The sequence below is a fragment of the Seriola aureovittata genome, chromosome 17 (assembly GCF_021018895.1).
Source record: "Seriola aureovittata isolate HTS-2021-v1 ecotype China chromosome 17, ASM2101889v1, whole genome shotgun sequence".
In the NCBI taxonomy this organism is placed as follows: domain Eukaryota; kingdom Metazoa; phylum Chordata; class Actinopteri; order Carangiformes; family Carangidae; genus Seriola; species Seriola aureovittata.
Genome location: NC_079380.1, coordinates 1,057,882 through 1,077,597, shown reverse-complemented (window position 1 = coordinate 1,077,597; position 19,716 = coordinate 1,057,882). Strand labels below are relative to the sequence as shown.

The window sequence follows — 19,716 nt, the reverse complement described above, 5'->3', positions numbered from 1 at the left end:
TTGAGCTTCTGTCAAACAAACACACTGACACATGATCATAGAGGATATGATGTCATTGACAGGAGACCAATGACATGTACTGTTACCATGATTAAAATCACAGATTTCTCTGGTTTCAGAATTGATGGAAACATTTGTGATAATGTAAGAACACAACTCAACATCATATAGAACACAGGTCTAGATGTTTTTAAATGTTTTCATGTGGAAAAGTTACAGATTACTTTAAAGAAGACATAAAATATAAAAGACATTATAAAACAAGAGGCACTGGGATTATGTTATGTCCCACCATGGGGTCCACGACAAAAGAACATGTATGCTGAAAGCAATGATAGTTTGTCATCAAGGATACTCATTTGCATATTAATGAGGTAAAATTAAGTTCTGCCGGACAATCCTACCTGGCAGTCTCTTTGATGAGGAGGTGGGAGTGTCCTGCAAGGACGGCCTTCCTGCCTGGGCCTTGGTGGAGTATGTTACCTCTGTGGAGTCCAGGGAACCTGTGTACACACACCATGAACATGTACATGTATGTTACACACATACACTGACAAACATTTACATACTTATGATATATACTTTTTATAAGAGCTAATTAGCATTATACACACAGTGCTTTGGTTACAGCCTGCATGTAGCACCAAATATCACATGTATGTATGTTTTTGACATGTAATAATAATAATAATAATAATAATAATAAATTTTATCTAAAGGCGCCTTTCTTGGCACTCAAGGACACTGTACAGAGTTACACAAATTGAGATTAAAAACACATTAAGAAGAAGCAACAATAAAAATGAAATATAAAAATAAAATAAATACAAAAGTGACAGAGCAATTGGCATCAGATTGAAAAGGCAGTTTTAAACAGATGTGTTTTGAGTTGTGATTTGAAATGGGGGAATGAATCGATATTAAGATTTATCATCCATGTGTTATATAAAATAAATAAATAAAGTTAGTTAAAAAAAAAAAAAAAAATCATAGTGTAAAGGCAGTTGGATTCTCTCCGCACCACCGTTGTGTTTTCTTAAATCCTAATGAATTCTCTTTCACATCTTTCCTCGACCTCATGATTATTTCCATTAAGGTCGAGGGGAAAAGGTTAGAGAGGAGATTGTTTTGACTTTTCCACTTGAGCCCAAGTGCGTCCAAGCCGGGTTCATCACTTTTTAGTGTCCCCTGGAAACACTTCCATTGTCATCTGTGCTACTTGCAGCACGTTTGTGTATTTGCTTATGTTGTGAGTATTTGCAGCACATGTGTTATCAAACTGATGAAAATGATTTCTGAATTTGTTTGTGTTTGCATGTGTTTTTTGAAGTTGCAGTGTGTTGAGTTCTCAGCTTACTTCACAGCTTATCTGCTACAATCCAAACATTCAGGACACAGCATGTGTGCTAATGAGGAACAGAATACTTAAAACTCATTACTTACTATTTTTGTCAATAGTGTGTTTCTATCTGAATTAAAATGAAAAAGAAATGATTCTTCTTATTTATGATAATTCCCTCTATTCAAGAGACTAGAGTCTCATCACACAGTGACACACAATACCTGCAGCCAGGTTAAAGGTCCTTCCCTTTATGGAGCTCTGAACTGGAGAGAACCAGTTTAAAACAGAGCCGACCAGAGGAAGCTGCCTCAGCATCCCCTATAACACACACACACACACACACAAAGAAGTCAATCATATCAGTGGATTAGATTTATATAATTTAACACACAAAACCACACTCACAATTTATGAAGCAAGAGAGCAAACACACGTGTTAGTTTTACTACACAAAGGACCACCCACCATACTACATCTGTTCACACACACACACACACACACACACACACACACACACACACACACACACACACACACACACACACACACACACACACACACACACACACACACCTCCTCCATGAGTTTCTCCTCATTGGCCTTCTGTAGCTGCAGCTCTGCCTCCAGGATGCCTTTCCTCACCACCTCTGTCATGTTCTCCAACAGCTGCACAGGAGAGAGTCACAACTATTTACAAATGTGATATCATGATATAGTTTGGTTATCTTTGGTGACACCTATGGTGATATGCAGTAATTGCTCATTTGTTCCAGACAGTGTCGTCTGTGTGACGTCATTTGGCAGCTGACACCTTTCTAGATCACTAGATGGATGATTGATGGGTTTACTTCTGTCATTTGTGACAGAGTTAACAGTAAGATCTGAGAAGCCTGGATCTCTCCCATCATCAAACTCCTGCACCTGACCCTCTGACCGTCACTTGAACTATCTAGCAAAGCAAAGCCTTATTTATACAACACATTTCATTCCAGGTGGAAGCACAATGTGCTGCATAAAGCATGAATTATCAAGGAAGTTACAACCACAAAAACTACGTGAATAGTGTAAAGATAAAACATTGGACACAAATGAAAACAGACCCATAAATGATGCGTATGAATTAAAGACCATTAAGAAAATGAAATAATTAGGACCAACAACCGTAAAAAAGATATGTAAATAAAAAATATTAAAAAGTAGAAATAAAATGTAATTATTCAAATAATAATCAGACCAATAAAAATAAGACATAAAACCAATAAAAGGTAAATTAAGACCAGCAAACCAGACGACTAGAAAGAGCAGCTAAAAGGAAAGTTTCCAGTTCAGATTGAAGAGATGATAGCGTAGCAGCACCTCTGATATCATTAGGCAGCCTGTTCCAGCAGCATGGAGCATAAAAGCTGAAGCAGTTTCACCAGTTTTCGTGGAGACCCAGGGAATAACCAGACGGCCTGTTCCAGCTGACCTGAGGGGTCTAGCTGGTTCATCCCTCACAACCACGTCAGAGAGATACTGATGTGCAAGACCATGTATGGCCTTTAAAACAAGCCAGCATCCTGACAGCCTTGTAGGAAGTGGTCATGTCACATCAATGATACATTTCTGTTGTGAAACAATACATCAGCAGAAAATAGACAAACAAATGTCTAAATGTTTAATTTTTGATGACACTATGTTCAGCAGGACAGCGAGAAGTGGAGCAGTGAAAGTCTCAAATCACACATTAATTCATGGTGATGTGGGCGAGTGTTCTGTGTTGGTGCTATTGGATCTCATACTGCAGGCCACAGCATCTTACATGCCTGTGTTGACTGCTATTATACTGGAGGGAAAATGGAAACTTTTACAGTTGGAGGTCCTTATCTTTCACCTGCTGGTCTTCTCCTGAGATACAAGAAAACCTTGGTCCCTGATTTCAATCCAAGTCCTGTAATATTCGCTATTTTAAGTCCAATCCTATACTTCTATTTACTAACTGTCAATTAGATATGTACCATACATCATGCACTGAAATAACAAATACTTTATCTGACACACAAATTATTGATATGATGTGAATGAAAGCTTCACTGGGATTAAACATCTCCTGACATGAGCATGAAGTGATCAGCTACAGTAGAAGGAAGACTTATCACTCTGTTAGAGTTAATTGGCTGGTTGGAACTAAAGAAACACTCACGACTGTAGAGACTCTACAGAGTGGGGCTTCTTCCCAAACAAAAGATCTTTGGGTGAGTACATGACACTGACTGCAGAGAGACAACAGACAAGTTTAATGTTGGCCTGTATCATGTTACTCTCACAGTTAAAGAAGCTGTATGTAAGTTTTGCTATTGCTACATAGCTAACATTAGCATTAGCAGCTGTTTAGTTACCAGTCTTGAAGAAACTTTCAAACGTCATTCCTTTATTCACCAACAGCTGTCTCCAGAGGTGGAAAGAAACACTAATGTTAACTCTTGTTTTATTTCTATCACTTGTTTTCTCCTACTGAACTTAGTTTGCTAACCAGCTAGCTCCGATCCATCTCGTCACCTTGCAATACCGAGTCACTGTAGCGTCCAGTCTGTCCTGAAGATGTAGCTGAAGCTCTTGGTAATTAAACAGGTGCTAATGCTTACATTCTTAGCTATGTAACAATAACAAAAACTACATAGGAGCAATGTGTCAGGCTTACAAGGGACAGCAACCCTAGACAGATGTGGAAAAAGTCAAGTGTCTGGATGAACAAATTTGTGAAACAGCCCCAAAAAGTCAATTGTAAGAAATGACTAAGGAAACAGGCATTTCACAAATCACCTGAAAACTGTAAGTAACAGTTCAGACGTCTTATAACTGCTAAAATATTTCTGTTGTGGCTGATGCTGGTGTGACATGCATGCTAGTGTTAGGTTACCCACGTGGCTAATTGGCTAAATGCTATTGTTTACAGGCCTACATATCAGTTCATTTGTTTGTATGGACGATGGCTGTCATTTATTTTTTGTGATAATTGCATTCTATAGCTGTTTTTTTTTTCAATAAAAAGGAAAATCCTCACTGAAGCTCTGAAACTTTCGATTATTTCTATGTTGAGTCTCTATTTTATGTCTTTATTTAGTCTTTTATTGTAAAACACTTTATTTATTTATTCTTTGATTCGTTAGGAAGCTAATAGAATAATCTTAGGCCTGATGTAAAATTGTAGAGAACATTACGTTTCTGGTGTCAGACAAAATATTTCATCCAATTCTTTCTTTATTGAAAGATGGGCTATAATTACACAATGTCCATACTGTCCAATGACCTTCAGGTATCATATAAAATTAATATAGCAGTTACCCTTCCGCTCTCCTCTATGTCCCTCCCCAAGGCAGCTATTGTATCCACCAATTCTGAAACATCAACGTCCTCAGTCACCATGCCAATGAAGATAAAGCCCTCCTCTGTTCCAAACTCAGGACCTGGGAAGAGAGGAAGAGAGAAGGTGAGAGTAAAATACATGCTGTCAGTCACACTGTTGAAAGGCCTCTATGGTGTGAAGCAGGACTAACCAGTGGAGAAGACGATGTCCGTGTCAAGCTCTTGTAGTTTCTTCAGCAGCTCAGTGTTAATTTTTTCCAGCTCCTGCTTCCTCCTGCTCTCATCCATCTCTTCAGCCTGCGGCTCGTACCTGAACAACCACACATCTGTCACAACCCCATCATCAAACCCTATGCTCACTTCCACTGAACCTCTCCCACTCATCAGTGTCCTTACCTCACCCACATGGACTACCTGAGGAGTTTATTAAGTCAAATCATCAGTTTATCAACTTCATGTCTCCTGGACATGTTCTTCAGCTTGGATTCAAACCCTCATCTGTGCTCTGAACGCTTCATGCACTTGGCATAAATGAAAAATAAATGTGAGGTTAGAGTACTGGTCTGACTGATCTGATATCAGAAGAATCTTCTCAGAGACGTCAAAGCTGAAGGTTCATTAAATTGATTCTATTTTCTTCATGTAAAGCAGATGGTTTACTGCAGAGCTCTTACCGGACAGCTCCCAGGCCAGGCCAGCTGAGCTCCTCCATGTATCTGAGCGTGGCTGCGTGTCGGTGGGTCTCCTCTCTGAAGTCCTGTCGGAGGCACATTGTGGAGCTCATCACAGGCACTAGCTCCATCAGCTTCTCCACCAGGTCCTCAACATCCTTATGCTGGGTGCCCAGGACTGGGTGGGAGGGAGAAGTCGGTTAACATACCAAAACCCCAACCCTTACCCTCACATAAACTGATGACATCACAGACTGTCGCTTTGCGAGTTTGCTCCCATCAGGGCACCGACAGGCACATTTTGAAAGGGCACTGCACTATGACTGATATTAACAATATTAAAAACAAGCACAACATTAAGGCAGAATGTTGTGCTTGTCTGTGTTTGTGTTACCTGCAGCAGTCAGGAGGGGGCTGAAGCGAACACAGGTTCCCTCGTCTTCAAGCTCCACCACATCTACTCCACTGGTGGGAACCAACTGAGCAAGCTGTTCACCCAGCTACAAACAAAGAGGATAAACATAAACTGAATTGTTGGTCAACTTAAGATGCCAGTGTTTAAAGCACTGACAACAAAACTGCCTGTTTTATTTTGTCTGAAAAAGGTTCAGTTCTGACTCTTTGAACGTTTGCTGTCACGCAGAAAAAGCTGCTAATTTACTGAATGTCCTCGTATGATCCTGATGTTTTGAAACTGTTCACAAAAGAACAATAAGAAGAGTGACAGATTAAACCTGCATTAGACACAAAGTGATAGAAGTGCTTATCAGCTAAACACCCATAAATCCATGGTGATATTCTAAAGAGTATGACACTGGGATATGAAGATAAAACACCATGGACATGGTTTAGCTGCTAAAATTGAAGAAGCTGTCAGACATAACATCAAGAATAGTTTGTTTTTCGTTTTTCCGTTAGCATGGTTCGTACCCTGTTTGTCCGTCCTGTTGGGGTGCTCACCTCACCTCACCTCACCTCACCTCACCTCCCCCCCCATGGTTGTCATCCGGTCTATTCCCGGAGGTCACTGGCTAGGCCAGGTCAGCTAGTTTTAATAAACACTCTTAGTGCAACTTTGACACATTATCAGTGTTGTATCCTGGGTTCACTGGGTGTTTAGTATAGAAGAAAAAAAAAAAAACACTCACCCATCTGTTGAAGGCATCCAGGACCTCTTTCTCCCCAGCACAGTATCCCTCCACTGAGCCCCCACTGGACGCTAAAAACATAGCACAAAGGGAAATAAAGCAAAAATACAATATTCTATGTTTGTTTTATGTATAACATTATTATCTTTGTATTAGGACTGGGTAATGGCCTAAAAGTAATATCACGACATTTTTAGGCTATATCGTGATACATGATATATATTGTGATAATTTGAAATCCACTGTGTAGAAACTCATAAACACATGATTTTAACCCTTTGGTGCATAAAGAGACACTATCATCTTCGCTGCTGTTTTGTGTGATCTACAGATTCAGCATCTCACCTGTTTTTCACTTAAGATGAGTGGTTCCCAGCAAAAATAGACAGGAAAACCTTTGTTGATAGTCATACTGATATGATACCAGCAACATTATGTATAACTGGCTCCTTTCGCTAGCCTATAGTTTAAATGTCTGGTCTTTATATGAATATGACACAACATGAAAGAAATATATAACTATATATATTTATAAATATATATAAAGTTGTATATATCGTTACATTATACAACTTATTTAAAACCATTGTAGCAATTGTATGGAGAGACAGAGGCCACATGTACTAGACGGTCATAGCAGAAACCCAATGTTAGTTATAATTATGTTGATAATTTAACAGGTGAAGGGCAGTATTTTCCAGGTACTCTTTCTCTCGCTCTTTTGCTCTCGATCTCTGTGTGTGTGTCTTGCTCTGAACGAGATAAAACAAAAGCCAAGGTAAACCGTATGTAGAAAGACAGAGCTGCAGTAGCAGCAACGCAGCTGCCGGCCACACGCAAGGTAGACAGTCCAATGCCGTTTCTTTTCTGAACCAATTCGTCTGCCTCTATATTCAGTTAACGTTTCTACATACGGATAAACTTGCTTTGGCGATTCACTTTTCAGTTCCCTCCGCTCCACATACATTCACACACGCCTCCTCACCTACGTCAAACATGCGAAATCTTCAGAATGGGCGGGGATGCGTTTCTGTGAGAGGGAGAGAGCGAGAGGAACGAAACGCCAAAGAGAACTTCATGCGGTGTCTTAAACCAATTATGTGACAATTTATACTCGGTGTTCGTGATATTGTCATTTTATACATCCCACGTGGAACAAGCTGCGATACATGGAGTATATTCGATATATCACCGACCCCTACTTGGTATTATCTCAATAATTAATAATCACCACCCAAAACTGTTATTTGACTTTGGGAAAAGTGTAAAAAAAAGTCAAATAAGCTCAAAAGGTCAACTTACTAGCTTTTCAGAGCTTTCAAGTACATCTCAAAGTCTTTTTCAGCTAAAGACCAGACTGTAGAGGAAAACCACTCACACAGACCTTTGACTCCAACCACTATTACCAACAGGAATGATCAGTCAGGACCTTCCCACACAGAGCACATCTTATCACTGAGGAGGCAGATTGAGAGAGGGAGGGGCAGAGGGTCCAAGGGCCACGTAAGGCAGACAGGTACAAGGAGCGGATGATGAGAGATTCGCCCTGACACAGACACCGCAAGAGGCCTCCCAGTGGGACTCAGAACATCTAACCAGTGTCCGTAAGTCACAACAAACCATTCAGCATCTTAAGATCTCTGCTGATCTACCCTAAAGACAGTAGAGAGGAAGAGTATGACATCATCATGACATCATCGCATGTAAAAGCTGTGGACCCTGGATAAGAGACTGGATGAACAACATTAGCTGTCTGTGAACACCAGACCAAAACCACTCCAAGTCTCCACAGGCAGGAGGTCAAAGGTCGACTAGAGGTCAGTGGATGACCAGACAGAGGTAACCGGCCCCCTGTACATACAACCACCTGTTATCACATGACCACAGTTCTGTACATGTGCTGACAACTGAGCAAGTTCCAATCTCTGATGAAGCAGTAAAAATTAGTAAGTTGACCTTTGAGTTTAGAATTTATTATTATACTGATGCCTTTTTTTTTCAAACACATTTCTAATGTTAATTCACCACAGGGTTGACATCCTGTGGTACATTACTGCTCCAACATTAAAACAGAGTCCTGTCCCCATCATGTTAGTCAGGTCCAGAGAGTGAGTCCCTCACCAGCACTCATTTCCTGGGAGAACTTGAACAGCACCACAGGTGAGTTGAGTTCATCCTCCACCTGTTGGACACAAAAACACACCAATCAGAAACCTGAGACATTCATTATCATTAAATCTTTTCAAGTGACTTTCTTAATGACATGCAAAACAATTATCATATGTTGAAAAGGTGCAATGTATTTAAGAGTTTGCTCTGTGTGCATGCCTTTTGAAGCTGATATATGTGGATGGTCATTGTAACTGTATGTCACATACAGATATTCTGTATTGGAGGGGATGGTGCCCCAGGTTGTTGCCTCTCAGTGGTATGGAGCAGCCCAAAGCAAAGCTACAGCTCCAGTTTAGAAGACTCAGGGGGGACAGATGCCCGAGCTGATGCTTGATTTAGATAAAATCAAAACTAAACTGAATAAACAGATCAATAAATGGCTTTGGCCACTTCAATTACCCCAATATGACTAGAAAATATTTCAAAATAAAGTCCATGAACCATGTAACAGGCAGCACCTGGACTGGGTTTTTGAGTAGATCACCCAGGGTTGTTGTCTCCTGTTTAGCATCATCTTAATATTTGTGTCAAAAGGTATAATATATAAATTTTCTGAAATAAAATGTCTAAAAACAACTATACCTATGTTCTATATGTTGTTGAGTTGTGTTCTTACATTATCCCAAATGTTTCCATCAATTCTCAAACCAGAGAAATCTGTGATTTTAATCATGGTAACAGTACGTGTCATTTGGTCTCCTGTCAATAACATCATATCCTCTATGATCATGTGTTGTGTTTGTCTGACAGAAGCTCAACACTGATTTTTTAGTTATCAGAGAAAAAAGCTGAGTAAATGTTAATGGCAGCTTGGCTCCCAATCGGAGATGTCCAGTGCCTGATTAACAGTAAGATTGATTTTTAATTTGAAACTGCTTTATTCAGTGTCTCCAAACGCTTTAATCCTCTGGTCCATTTGTTATGGAGAGGAAGACACCTCTGTGGATAATTCGGCTGCTAGTAAAAACCTCCTGAATATCTGGATCCTAAATTATCAGTGAAACAAGCTGAGCAAACATTAGCAGCAGCTCGGCTTGCAGCCTCTCTAAGGCAACCTGTGTTCATCAAACAGCATAGGAGAAAGACTGATTTTAACATCAAACCGCTTTATTCAGTGTTTCCATCAGTTATAATCACCTGGTCTGTTTGTTTTGGAGAGGAGGACACCTCTGTGGATAAATCGGGTGCCCTTAAAAACCTCCTTAAAGTCTGGATCATAAGTTATCTGAGAAACAAGCTGAGCAAACGTTAGTGTCTGCCCGGCTTGCAGCCCCTACAGGATGAAACTGTTGTATTCAGTGTTTTTATTGGTTTTAATAATTGGGGTCCATTTGTTTTAGAGAGGAGGAGACCTCTGTGGATAACTCCATTGGATAAAACCAGTGACCCTGAAGGAATCCTATACTGGGAGAATCTGGCTGCAATGACAGCAATGGTGGTGAACAGGAAGAACTCCCATGATCCCATGGTATTTCTCAATGTCCCCTAGAGGCAGAAGTTACAGACTGTGTAACCGGAATCAGATTCAGAAAACAACTGATCTCTGTGAATTTACATGTGATACAACACTAAGCCAGGAAATAAAACCCAGAGTGAAGCCAATCATTGATGACATCCAGGTGAGGGGTTAAGGCAAGCATCATGCCTGGGTTGGGCTGAAATGAGGGCTAGTGTTTCTGAGGTGTTGATGTGAGGGTCATGAATAATTCACGTGCATGTGTGGTGCTGTCAGGTTATAAAACCAGAAAAAGAAGTGTCTGTTTGTCAAATGGTCATTTCATCCAGGCCTTGTCTCAAGCCCTCAGTATGCTTCAAACAAAGTGCTAGATCAGTATCAGCGGGATCTGAAACACCCTCTTCCCCTGATGGAACTGTCTAATGATTTTTGTAACTTTCCAAAACAGACAATCTGACTTTACACAGTGAGTGGACAGGTGTGTAGCAGTGTGAAACTAGATAGGGATTGAACTTCTTTCTCAGGTTCATTTTTGTTTTTAACAAAACTACTTCTGTGACGTATAACTGAGTGTAACACCATGAATGCCTCTGAGATGACTCAGCACCCCCTCTTTATGACTGATCATATCTTGCCCCTCTCTAATCAGACCCACCTATGACTGTGGTGACTTTTACCTTTGGACAGGATCACAGATTGTTTGAAGTGTACTAGGACCTTAAAGGTTTTAGTGTATCTAATGTAGTTAGACTGTTGGTGGGCTGAGGCACAGGGAGCAGCTCAGATGGCTTCTTCTACAGGGTTTTCCTCCCTTTCGTGGTGGACCACACAGAAGTATATAAGTATATATAAGCAACAGTCTCACACAGGACCCAGGAGTTACCAACAGGCAAAGCTAAAACAGACAACTGAAGGTTCAGGAAACCACATCAGAGGCCCAAACATACGACTGTTGATGTTTTCAACCAAGCAGGAAGAAGAAACAGTGGTGTAGACAAAAGAAAGAGAAAACAAAACCTCACCAGATATGATGCCTCTACTTGTGCCATGAGAATCACAGACTATGACAACAAACATGTATCAACCAGAGGAAAGGTTCAGCACATGGCAAACAATGATAGAAACTATAACAGAACTAGAATTACCACCTCGCAGTTGTCTGCCTCCCAGTATGGGTTGCTCTCATCTTTAATTTGCCCCTTCATATTGAAAGGAGCCAGTTGGAGTCTTTGGGGCATCTGACTGGGATGCCTACCAGCCATCTCCAAGTGGGAGGACAACTTTGGGCAGACCCAGAACATGCAGTACATGCAGTATATCTCAACATGCCCAGTGTTTCAAGTATTTCCTTGAGCTAGAGGATGTGGCTGAAGAAAAAGGTATTTCTAACATTTCAATGTATGATAATAAACCAGTGTTGGAGAAATTAAAATGCTGACTTGATGACTGCACCAGAAACCAGAATTACCATCTCATGGTTGTTGTCAGTCACGTTGCAGTTTACATTCATGTCTGCCAGGTCATATAATATACTGTATGTAGTGAAGCCTTTGAAGGAAAATAAATAAAAGGTGTTAAGATTCCAGTGAGAAACATGCTGTTTTCACTCAAGAGATTTTTTTTGAGCACAGAGCACTGATAGAGAGCTTCATCACATGGTGCAACGACATTCACCCGAAGCTCAATATCAGCAAAACCAATCAGCCTGTGGTGGACGAGCAGAGAAACAAGAGGTCTCCTGTACTGGTTGTCATCCAGGGAGAGGAAGTGAGGAGGCTCAACTCTTACAAGACAAATCATTGAAGCTGAGTCCTTTACAACACAAAGTTGTAGCCATGACAGTAGACAAATATGGAGGCTACAAATTCTAAAACATGTTTGCTGCTCACACATCTTCAGAGGATCTATACAGTCACCACAGTCTCAAGGTGGACACCAAGATCAATGTCACCAGTTCAGTATCAGACCTAATGTGAAATATGGTAACAACGTCCCCTTCTGTTCTTGAGTTACAGCCGGAAAAGAGTTTCTGCAGAATGTTATGTCACAGTGATGCAGACCTTTCACCTTTTGGATGCAAAATTTCAGTGGTGACAGTTGCTGTGTCCCAATTCAGCGGTCACATCCTTCAGAGGACGCCATGACAGACTGAACTAAAATGAGACGGTCTGGGCTACAGAAGATTTTTTCTTTGTGTCAGCCCTTACCGTTACATCACGTCGCTTAGCAACCTTGAACACATGCAACTTTTTTTCACTAAAACTTGAGGTTTTCAGCTCCTTAGTTTTAACAGTTGTACTGTTAGCTCTACTTACATTTCAGGCTCTCTGTTAGTGTTGTTTGCTTTCATTACCGGCGCGCAGTGAATCTTTGGATGGGTTGGACCAGGAAAAGAAGGATGCAATTCTCGCCACATTTGAAGGAGCCTTCAAAATGGGACAGTCTAGTCTTCAAATGAAGCTTCTGAAGAATGCAACTCCTGAATTAGGACACAGCTAGTGGATATTAAAATGTGATCCAGGAAGTCCAATTGAAGCAGATGTACAGTATGCTGAAGTTATCAAACACCAAAATACTGCACAACAGTTTACGATACTCACAGGAGTTTACAACAACTCATCATGGCTGCATCTACTTTATCTTCCCTCACAATCATCACAGAGTAACAACAGAAACACGGTATTCATGTTACAGATGTGTGCTTGCAAATATTTGACTGACCCACTCAGCATCTTGCCACCACTGCAGCAAAAGTTGAAACCAAGTGAATTTACTCATTTGCCAGACGCTTTTTTCCAAAGCAATTTACAAGTGAAGGACATCAGCAAAGTGTCAGTGCAGTGGGAGACCTTGGTGTAAGTATTAGTAAGTACTACATCTATTTAAAGTGCTAGGAGACTCTATAAGGAAGTGCAACAAAAGTGCATAGTAGGTGCTATTTATACATGTTAGGTTGTTGGGGGAGGAAGTGCTCTCAGAAGAGATTAATGTTGAAGATAGAGAGAGAAGCCCCTGCTCTGATAAATTTTGGTAGCTTGTTCCACTATCAGGGAACCACAGACCAGAACAGTCTGGACTGAGACTGTTTGTGAGCAGGGATGGTGATGTCAGACCACATTCCTTGGAGGAACACAGTGGCAGAGAAGGAGCATAAGGCTGAATGATTGAGTTCAAGTAGATGGAGCATACCCAGAAGTCCCTCTGAAGGCAGCATCTCAGCAGAGATTGAACGTGATCCGGGCGGCAATGGGTTGACTGAAAGAGGCAGCTGCATTCTGGACCATCTGTAAGGGTTTCACTGTGCTTGGAGGAAGGCCTGCCAGTAGGTCATTGCAGTAGTCAAGGTGAAAGATAACCTTGGACTTAACCAAGAGCTGGGGGGTGTACTGCATCAGGTGCTACCTGATGTTTCTGATGTTGTATAGAACAAAGCGGCACAACTGAGAGATGTATGCAACATGGTCAGGGAAAGAGTGCTGGTCATCAAACATGACACCTAGGTTTCCTGCGACCTGAGTTTTTTTTATCATGCAGGGCTACTGTCAGTCCAAACATGGCTTCATGTATCAGGCGGTGCAAGATCCTCACTACCACCAGTATTCGACTAGTCCTGCTTCTACACTCAGAACTCAGCATATATCCTCAGCCTTGTCTAGCACATTGTCCACTGCCCTGCACATTTGCATATTTGCACCCAAGTGTGCATAATTCTATTGTATAGCATATCATTTATATATCTATATATAACTATAACTATCTAACTTTAATTTTGTGTTCTTTATAATCATTCTTTTCACACACTCACTTTTAGCAAATAAGAAACTGTCCACTACCAACATTTGAAAATGAGGAACCACAACATTTGCTACAAAACTTTAACGTTGCAAATGACTAAAGTTATCAGGCTATGAGCAGAATGGGACTTTATGTTTGGTGGAGTAACCAGCTTTTGCTCCATCAGGGACAAAAGGTTTCTATCAAGTCTGGAAATTTCTGTTTGAACATTCAATATTAACAATATCTGAATACTGGATTTTTTTTTTATGGTAAAATGACATTTACACATATTTGGATTGTAAACTAAAAGAAGTAATGATATGCAACAGCATGTGACACATTCATCAATTATTCATGACCCTTGTATTTCTTCAAAAGTCAACAAAACATATTGAGCGTGGAGAGGCATTCCCTGAAGTACCTCAAAGGACATGCCTGAGTGGTCCACATCCTAAACAATTAGGAAGAAGTGAACAGTCCATCAGCCAATGGAGACCCAAAAACCGCTAAGCTGATGTAGGTGAAGGAAAATGGTCAGGAGTGACAGGAAGAAAGAAAAGGGAGAGAGGGGAGGACAGAGGGGGAGGGAGGGGGCAGTGAGGGAGACAGGCAGAGGCTTGGTCCCACCTACAATAGAGAGCATGAGAGAGCCAAGAACGTCCCGCAGTGAAGCCCCGGAGATAGGCGGGATCGGCGGCACCACACCCTGGAACCAAGGCAACCCACACTGACTATAACTACAGCTACACACACACACACACACACACACACACACACACACACACACACACACACACACACACACACACAGAGACAAGCACTCACACACCCACCTGCAAACGCACACACTGATTGTTCACTGCATCTTGTTTACAATAGTTTTAATGTATAATGTCACTTTGTGTTACATCCGAGTGACTGTATGGATACAGTATCTGTAGTGGATGTCAGTGAACAAGCTTTAAGTCTGTACCCCCTAAGACTGTTTTTGTATCAACACCACTCTGATGTTACCATGGTCAAAGCCTCGACGAGAGAGATCTCTGTATCTGTCACATCCTATAAACACAAATGGTTTTGCCTTTTAACTCTGGAGTCAAGTTAACACATGAAGAGGTTCTGATCCTTTGTGCTGCTGTGGACTTTCTCACCAAACATAACATGACACTGAAGCTGTCCATTATGCAAATAAAATAATAAATTCATCAATATTTCTCTGGTAACATGTGTGTTTGAATTTTACATGTGACTGGTGAATATAATACAATAATTCAGATCAGTTCTTCTTGTATATAAGAGATGTATATATCAACACTTTTCATGGTGGTGTGTTGGGTCTGACGAGGTGGGTCTGATTAAAAATAATGAACTGAGCGGATGCTCTCTCCAACAGCTATCTCAGCTACTGATGTCATGAACTTCACAGTTTAACAGAAGTTTATCTGTCTAATTCCAGTTCACCACTGAGATCTATCGGCAGCTCATATTTACTTCCAGCTGAGAAAAGCGATACATTCACTATAACCTCTTTGTACCTAATCTCTTTAAGTATTTAAAGGTGGTGATATTCTAGATTTCTTTTTATTGTCAACAATTTAAAATAAAAACTAAACCACCAATGCATGTATCTACTAGCACATACTGGTTGTGTATCAAAGCCTGATACATCTTATTCCTCTGTGCGGAGCTCCATCAATGTTCCTTCATCACCATGAACACACACACTTTAGTTTATTTTGACTCAGTCCCACACACAGTCGTGCTGCTGAAAATACGCAGTACAGCACTAAATGTGGATTAATCACCACTGAAAATAGTCCCCAACAAATGCACTTAACTATCACAATTCTTTTTTTTTAATTCTTTTTTAATCACCAGTTGATTCCTAAATCAATTTTTATTTTATTGCCAGCTATTACAGCTAACAGCTAACAGCTAGCCTGATAGCATTAGCGCGTAACAGAGAGCGGCTGGAACTGCCACTAAACAGTGAGTTGATTTATTCCATTTAAATTTTTTAATAAGACATAAACTGTTAAGTGTCCACTTTGAATGACGGCCGGAGGTTTCCAGTTCCCTGCTCACAGTGAATAAACCTTCATGTTTAATGGCACCGCTGACTGTAAATGGTTTAACTCCCGCTAACAGCTAAGAGCAACTGTATTTGCTAACTGTTGTTGTCCGACCGTCGGTTGACTGGAAGCCTCAAGTTCACAGCAACTATATCAACACATCTGACCCGAGACGAGCTTAGTGCTTCATAATAAAAGCACCAGTGGTTCTCTGTCAACACATTTCATTATAACAGCACTTTATTTATCTTTATTTACTTTGACTGCGACAGTATTTAACTTTATTGTAATAGTTTAGTTAATTGTTTATTCAACTTAAGTACAATTACTTAACTAACATTATACAACAGTTAGTTCCAACCAAGTAATTTGATTGGATGAGAGTCAGTCCATGAGTGCTGATAATAGAGTATAACAGCACTGGGACTTTTAACGACATGTATCACTCCGCTTTATAAGTGTTCTATTAACCGTTAATCAATGTTACATTAACGGTCGCTATCTATCTTAGATTGTAACAAATTTTGCAAAGATGAAAATATTTCCAGAAAGAAGAGTCGGAAGAGGATGAAGGAAGGAAGCCTGGATAGTTCAGCACACACCTCCAGCTGCGCTCATATCACATCATCAGGTCAGGGAAATAGCAACAGTTAAGTAGATGTTAATACCAGGTCTGAACAGGGCCTTAGACTGATTATATACAATATATGGAATTGAAATTGAATTATCGAATCGCAACACTTAAAGATTGCAATACATATCGACTCTGCACCAAAGTACCGTGATGGTACTGAATCAGGAGATAAGCGTATCGCCCCCGCCTGCTTAAGGAAACGAGAGAAGAGAGAAGAGAGAAAAGAAAACTGATGTTGTTGGGGATGACAGCCACAGACAGGAAGGGGAAGTCATTCAGCATTGAGAGACACATTGTTGGCTTTGGCTATTTTTGTTGACAATAACAGTAAATAGAATATCACCACTTAGTACACATACATGATGCTGCTGCCCTTGTACTCACTACAGCACCAAGTATGGATCAACCTGCTGCTAAAAATAGTTCCCAACGAGTGCTTTACTTCCTCCTGTGTGACTAATGTATGTTAAAAACTACAGTGACCAGATGTTTTAGAAAAAATGAAACTATATATTTAAGATTTACATCTTCAGGAGGAACCACTGGGACTGAGAGACATAGTGCTGACATCAGGAAGTACTAGTAAAATAAGTTATTTCATAATATTTTGTTGCAGATCTATACTTTGATCATCACACCTACAATATTCTTCTTCAGGATGAATTATTTCCTGAAGGTCGTGTTTATAGTCTGTCAGTCAGGGCAGCATGTAGGGGGCAGTGCTGTGAATAGATGACTGCAGATACAACAGGGCTTTGTTGCCACTAACTAGTATATTTCAATGACTTTGCTCACAGTGGAGAATCCTTGATCTATCCTCATGAAGCCTGTTCAGCTTTTATTATGGTGGACATTATGTCATTATTGATGGCAGATCACCTACCGATGTCTTGATTGAGGCCAAAGATTTCAGTTTCTGCAGGAGTTGCTGGCTCTGGAGGAAAGAGAGAGATAAAGGCGAAGTGATGCACCAAAGTTCATTTCTGAAAACCCTGTTTTAGTTGAAAATGTTTAAACTGGTTCAGCTTGTTGGGAAATGTGCTTGTTTGCTTTCCTTCTCACAAAGAGAAGAGAAGATTGATAACATCTCCTGCAGTCAGGATGCGGTTAGCCTAGCTTAGCATAAAGACTGGATGCAGGGTTACCCTGGCGCACATACACTGACTGACACACAGTATCTTGTTTGTTTAGTTTGTAAACAAAGAGAAACATAACATTAAGGCCACTGTCTGTTGTTAGACAGACAAACAGAAGCAGCTCAGGCTGCCACTGCCTGCCCTTTCACCTCACTGATTGGTTGATGTAATATTCCTAAAAATTTTGTTTTTTTCTCTCAAAGTTTTACATTTTTAATTCTCATAATATTACGACTTTATTCTCAAAATTTCTGATTTCTTTTTTTCAACGTGGCCCTAATACTTTGGACAAACATTAGTTTATCCATCCAGTACTTTTGTCTCTGGCTACAGAACAGGCTTTGGTTTTGGTCTCTGTACAGGCACAATGGTACCTAACCTAGAAACACTGCCTGACTGTTGTTTGCCAAGAAATAGTTCCAGCATATAACTCCCCCTAACTACTATGTTGTGTCTCATTTGTTTAGTCTGCACACAAACAGAAATGTAAAAGGGATGGCCTGTGGTTTAGGGGAAGAGAAGTGATGCTCACCAGAGCGGCGGCATGTTTGATCTTCTGGACAATTCCATTGTGACCGAGGTACTGCAGAGAGAGCCAGAGAGGCAGCGCTCGCAGCTTCTCCACCGGCTGGCTAGAGGTCAGACCTGCTGCCAGAGACTGAGAGACAACACAGAGACACAGAGCGGTGAGACAGTCAGAGAGCTGGACAAAATACAACTAATCCAAATTAAATAACAGGGAGGGTCCCGGTCCCGAGCGGCTGCTTCACCACCTTCTGAGGCCACAGGTTGAACATGCACTAGACCCCCTACAGTTCAGCTACAGAGAACATATTGGTGTGGATTATGTCGTCATTTACAAGCTCCACCGGCCCATTCTTACTTGGATGAGCCAGGTAGGTACATGAGGATTATGTTCTTTGATTTCTCAAGTGCATTTAACACCATCCAACCCCCCATCCTTAAAGACAAGCTGGAAGGGATGGGGGTGGATCCCTGCTTCACGTCCTGGATTGTGGATTACCTGACAAGACGACCACAGTACGTCAGGCTGGGTAACTGTGGCCAGTAGTAGACAATGTACTCTTTTATGCTGCAGTCTGCTGGGGCAGCAGCGTTTCCGCCATGAACACAAAGAGACTGGACAAGCTGGTCAAAAAGGCTGGACTCACTCAGGACTGTTGTGGAGAGACGCATGCAATGTAAGGTCTATTTGTCTATAACAACTAATGTGAACTGAAGGAGTAGTTAAAAAGTTTTTAACAGAAGACGACACGTTTTAAAAAAACATTCGGACGGACATAAAGGTCACAATAGTGATGGTGATACACCTGTTTAAGAAGTGACCAGAAAATTCCACAAAAGCTACAAAAACACTCAATGAAGTTATATGAGCTTACCAGTGCTGGGTCTTCATGTCTGTAGAGGGTGACAGCGGTAACAGCAGGCAGTCCCAGCCACTGACCCGGTGTCAGTGTCATACTATCGCTTCTGGTGGCCGCCTGGAACAATACGCATAAATACACAGTCAACATGAGGTGGACAGAGTGAGGTGAGACAGTAACACTGGGACGGATGGTGTGGAGAGCATAGTCAGATGTTTGACAATTTTTCACTTCAGGTTTTTACGCTGTGCACTTGATAATAGATATTTTAAAGCACAGAATATCACAGAGTTGGCTTCATGTATCTGTAAAAACAAATGATTCAGTTTATTCTTCATTCCTCTGATCCACAGAGGGAGCAGTGTCACTGCTGAGGAACACTGGTTGGAAAACGATGATAGGAAGGAGAAGGAATGTTCTCAGTTCTCTTACAGGCTGCACCACTGATTTTAAAACTTATTTTACAGTTGAAGACCATTGTCCACCATGACCACCATACATTTTATAATCAATTTCATCATTTATAATATTGATAATGAATGAAGATTATTAGTTTTGTTTCTTATCATTTTGTAGTA

At 40.8% G+C, this 19,716-nt stretch overlaps 1 protein-coding gene across 2 annotated transcripts in view; it reads right to left on the bottom strand.

Annotated features, from left to right (window-relative positions):
* The window catches only part of pdxdc1 (pyridoxal-dependent decarboxylase domain containing 1), a 41,592-nt gene that overhangs the window by 8,116 nt on the left and 13,760 nt on the right, over nt 1–19,716 (bottom strand). For both annotated transcript variants that reach the window (XM_056401072.1, XM_056401071.1), the window contains exons 11-22: nt 19,154–19,255; nt 18,286–18,411; nt 17,501–17,551; nt 8,628–8,688; nt 6,507–6,577; nt 5,753–5,858; nt 5,362–5,536; nt 4,879–4,997; nt 4,667–4,788; nt 1,916–2,008; nt 1,564–1,660; nt 405–503 (exon numbers count right to left, since the gene is read on the bottom strand). In XM_056401072.1, the coding sequence (XP_056257047.1) occupies nt 405–503; nt 1,564–1,660; nt 1,916–2,008; nt 4,667–4,788; nt 4,879–4,997; nt 5,362–5,536; nt 5,753–5,858; nt 6,507–6,577; nt 8,628–8,688; nt 17,501–17,551; nt 18,286–18,411; nt 19,154–19,255 (1,222 nt within the window). The remainder of the gene's footprint in view (nt 1–404; nt 504–1,563; nt 1,661–1,915; nt 2,009–4,666; nt 4,789–4,878; nt 4,998–5,361; nt 5,537–5,752; nt 5,859–6,506; nt 6,578–8,627; nt 8,689–17,500; nt 17,552–18,285; nt 18,412–19,153; nt 19,256–19,716) is intronic.